This window comes from Phyllobates terribilis, unplaced genomic scaffold, assembly GCF_046119375.1.
Source record: "Phyllobates terribilis strain yellow unplaced genomic scaffold, ASM4611937v1 Scaffold_349__1_contigs__length_1988846, whole genome shotgun sequence".
NCBI lineage: Eukaryota > Metazoa > Chordata > Amphibia > Anura > Dendrobatidae > Phyllobates > Phyllobates terribilis.
In genome coordinates, this window is record NW_027363109.1 from 1,179,933 (window position 1) to 1,183,857 (window position 3,925).

General features: G+C 46.7%; 1 protein-coding gene across 1 annotated transcript; it reads right to left on the minus strand.

The window, feature by feature from the left end:
* Positions 1–1,897: 1,897 nt before the first annotated feature.
* Positions 1,898–3,550, minus strand: LOC141222244 (interleukin-17F-like). Its single transcript, XM_073666644.1, has 3 exons — positions 3,500–3,550; positions 2,651–2,895; positions 1,898–2,132 (listed from the first exon to the last, which is right to left on the minus strand). Exons 1-3 carry the CDS (start codon positions 3,548–3,550, stop codon positions 1,898–1,900), a joined length of 531 nt encoding a protein of 176 aa, XP_073522745.1.
* Positions 3,551–3,925: the final 375 nt, after the last annotated feature.

Genomic DNA, 3,925 nt, shown 5'->3' on the forward strand with positions numbered 1-3,925 from the left:
CGAAGGCTAGAGGAGTAAATAGCATTGGGGGCAGAGGAGCTTTACCGGCTCACCCCAGGAACCATATACCGGACATCGGGTCCGAGTCTGCAGGGATTCTTTACACCCAGCAGAAGACAACCAGAACCCCTGGCGAACTACATGTCCCAGGAATACCAAACGCTGACTGTTATACCAGGGTCAGGAGTTACCGAGGCCCCATATACCAGGGAGTGTGTACTCCAACAGAAGGCCCTACCACAGGATCAGCCGCTGCAGAACAGAGACTAAGTTAGGCCTAGCTCCAGGCAGGCCAGAGACTAACACTAAGCGGCGAAGAAACAGGAGGCCCTACACCTGCTCACTGGGGAGAGTCCTGCAGTGCACCCCTCACCCTACAGTGCTCCGGACAGTACCTGCATTTCCACCAGTAAAAGGTACAGAAGCAAACCGTGTGTGTGTGTCCCCTGTTCTTCCTTGGACCCGGCTGGGTCACCGCCATATTGTGCACCTCGTCAAACATCGCTGCCCTGAGGCCTAGCTCCACCTGTGGGGAGCTACACCATCATAGCTGCCGTAACACCGGCCTCAGTGGACTGCCGCAGCGCTGGTGATCCTCACCAGACACCACAGGTGGCGTCACGAACTTTGACATTTCATTTTCCCCTTTTTTAAGAGAGACCCCAGGGTACGGGCCCGGGAGCCGACCACCGCGACATCCCCCAAGACCAGGCATTAAGGCCCGGGCGCCGAGTAGTCCCCATCCCCTGGGTGCCACATTTGCATATGGGACAAAGGGACCTTTTTGGCTCCCCTAGTCTCTAGGGCACGAAGGAGACAGTAAACCCTGCATTTATTATAGGCAAGCCCCTGGGAGAGGTGGGTTTTTGGTGGTGTGTAGTAATGGACTTACCAAAAACTTTCATCATAGCTTTTTTAATCAGAAAACTGGAGTAATCTGCTTTGAAAGTTTTTTAAAAAAATTGAGCAAAGAGGAGTTGTACAGAAATGTTCCCACTTTTAAAAAATTTTTCGCTAGTTTGAAGAAACTCCGCCAAAATGGGCAGAGCTAGAGAGGAGCCGGGACTGGATGGGACATGGCTATGTCCACCTGTCAAATTCTGCAAGAGCGTTGGCGTTTCTTCTGCCAGTAATGCTACTTCAGTCCGTGCACAACTTTAGTCTTAATATATCGGCCTCACAGTATTTTATAATGGCCAAAAAACTGATTTTCAGCCATGTCAGAAACTTTCAAGATAATTTATAGTCTGATCCGCCATCTTGTCCGTGTCTTGGAAACCTGAGAATGAGCGCTAGTCTCGTCAATCCAACAATCCCATACACAATGAGGGGTCCGCATACTTGACCTCCAGTCCATTCATTATGGAGCCCACATTTGGGATTAGTGGGGTCTTTAGTGATTGGGCCCCAAGCGATCAGTAATTATCCCCTGTCCTATGGATAAGTGATAACTCACCATCTTGTTCCAAACCTTTAAGGTGAAGGCCCATTTGCACATCGCCTGTAGAGCGTCACACAGATTCCCTCATATTACGGAGCTGCAGACGTTCTGCCATATTAGATTTCTTTTTATGGAGGAACTTTCCCTAGAAACATTGTATTGGAATCTAAAGAAGAAAAGACGCCTCCATATGAACTTGAGGACACCTGAAGGAGCAGCATGGCCCTATACAATGAGAATATACGGCATGTGTCCTCTGATGATACCAGTATGTTCCACCATAACATGGACCTGTGTAATGGACAAGTAGCTACTACCAAACCCCAAAACCTATTGTAACCAGAGATAACACTATAAAAAAATTAAAGTTGCTTTTATTTTATTATTTAAATAAAAAATTCTCAAGAAATTTTAAAAGTTGACAATCAGGCGTCCATCATCCATATTTCCACATATTCAGTAATAGCTGATGGTCGGTCTGACACATGTGCAGCCCAGAGTCACCACCTCGCCCTCCAGTCTGTAGGAGAAGCTGCAGCCTTTCTGCTCCCGTCGTAGGACCATCACCTCCTGCTGGATGGGGAAGGAGATCAGGTCTGGACTTTCATGGAGATCAGTGTCTACACAAGCAAAAGTCAGACAATCGGCCTCGGCAATGACGACAGGGAACCTGTTGGTATCTGTGCTGAGACTGGGAATAAAAATACACAGTGAGAGAAGCTGTGTAACACCTGGTCCATGTCCGCGCTCCTTGTTCTTATCCTGCAGATTCTCGAGGCTTTTTCTTCAGTCTTCTGCTCTATAAATCTCCAGTTTCTCCCTCCATACAAGGTTATTCTGGGTGATGTCAGAGCCGCGCCGTGCGCTCTCAGCTTCTCTCCTTCATGTTTTATTTCTAATAACTGCAGCTGCATCTCCCTCCTCCCCTGAAGTCTATTTGGGGACAGGGGAGATTTCTGAACAGTTACTGGGAGCTTGTAGGCAGGAAAAGAAGAACGAGAGGCGGCTAGAAGATGGGAAGACGTTATTCTCCACTAAAGGGGTTATAAAAACATCCCGACAAGCTATTCCCTGCTATTGTAACTCTACTGAAAAGATTATTTTCTTTCTATACTTTACTAGACGTCCTTCTACAGGAGACTCCGGGAATCTCCACCGGACTGTATCACTATTCAGCGCTGCTTGTAATGTGACAGGTTGTGATATTACCTGTATTCCCAGGGGGACAGAGAGCGGGTGTGACCGTCCTCCATCTGCTCCGAGCCGTCCATAGAGCTGCTGTCAATCAGACTGCTGTCCACTGTCATACTGGTCGGCAGGTGCCGGTTCCTTCTTCCAGGACATTTCTGTCTGCCCTCTAGAGTGAGCTCTTCACCCCTAGATCCTTCCTGATTATGGGGCAAATCCTCCTCTGGTAGAAAGGCCGACGAGCTGAAGGAGACCAGGACGGCCACCTGAGAGATAGGGAAAGATGGGGAGAACATGGAGAATAATTCACATCATTCCAAAAATAGGGGAAACTTGTCTTGTGCAGATGACGTTTGCCTTGAAGGGGTTGTCCCCTTTCAGAATAGTGACTATCATGGGCTACAGTGGCTGTAACAAAACAAACTGAGTATTACTCCCCCTCCCTGGGTCTAACTCCAGCTCTCCGCTGCTGCCGGATCTCTGCTGATTGTCTGCAGCACTGACATCACATCAACAACTCTACAGCCAATCATGACTGTGTTCAGCTCATTGATTGGTTGCAATGCTGTCAACTTGATGTCAGCACTGCAGACAATCAGCACAGACCAGGCAGTGTCGGAAAGCTGGAGTTAGACCCGGGGAGGGTGAGCAATACTTGGTTTGTTTTCTTATTATATATATAAAACCCTTTCTTATAACCCCTTTAACAAGGCTGAGTCTATTATCTTCCTTTAGAGGGGGAATTACAAATATTATGTGTCCTGTCCTGAAATGTAACGTCACCACTAGTGATGGGAGCAGCGGTAAATCAGTGAATAAATGAAATCTTCTACATCTTTGTGTTATTACACTTTGTGTTTCATCTCTCACCATCTTCAGGATCTGTTTGATGTCAGTGAATGAGGACGGTTCTGTTTCCATTCGGAGGCCGTAATTCTGCACATTGCTGCTCCTGCTCTCAGCGGATACATTGTATCCAGTCTAGAAAATGCTCCTGAGCAAAATATATATCAGCCACAATCTAATAGCTTGTTACAATGTATCAGTCTGGAGTTTTGCTTACAGAGCATTGTCTGCACTGGATACAATTGTATCCGCTTCTCGACTAGATACAGACAGGTTTACTGAATGGAAACAGCAGTGTTCTCATTCACTGACAGCAAACTAATATCTTTAAAATTGGGAGCAATTGAAACATAAAGGGTCCAGTTTATCATTTGCATTTTTTTTTCTTTTTTTTGTCATTTGGTTTTCATTGCGCCAAAGTCATCAAAATGGCCCAAACGTTTCATCAAC

Coding starts and splice junctions, on each gene's coding strand:
- LOC141222244 (XM_073666644.1), bottom strand. CDS start 3,550: ATGGAAACAGAACCGTCCTCATTCACTGACATCAAACAGATCCTGAAG. Junction 2,896..3,499: donor TCAAACAGATCCTGAAGATG/GTGAGAGATGAA, acceptor CCTATCTCTCAG/GTGGCCGTCCTGGTCTCCTT. Junction 2,133..2,650: donor CTGTCCCCCTGGGAATACAG/GTAATATCACAA, acceptor TTTTATTCCCAG/TCTCAGCACAGATACCAACA.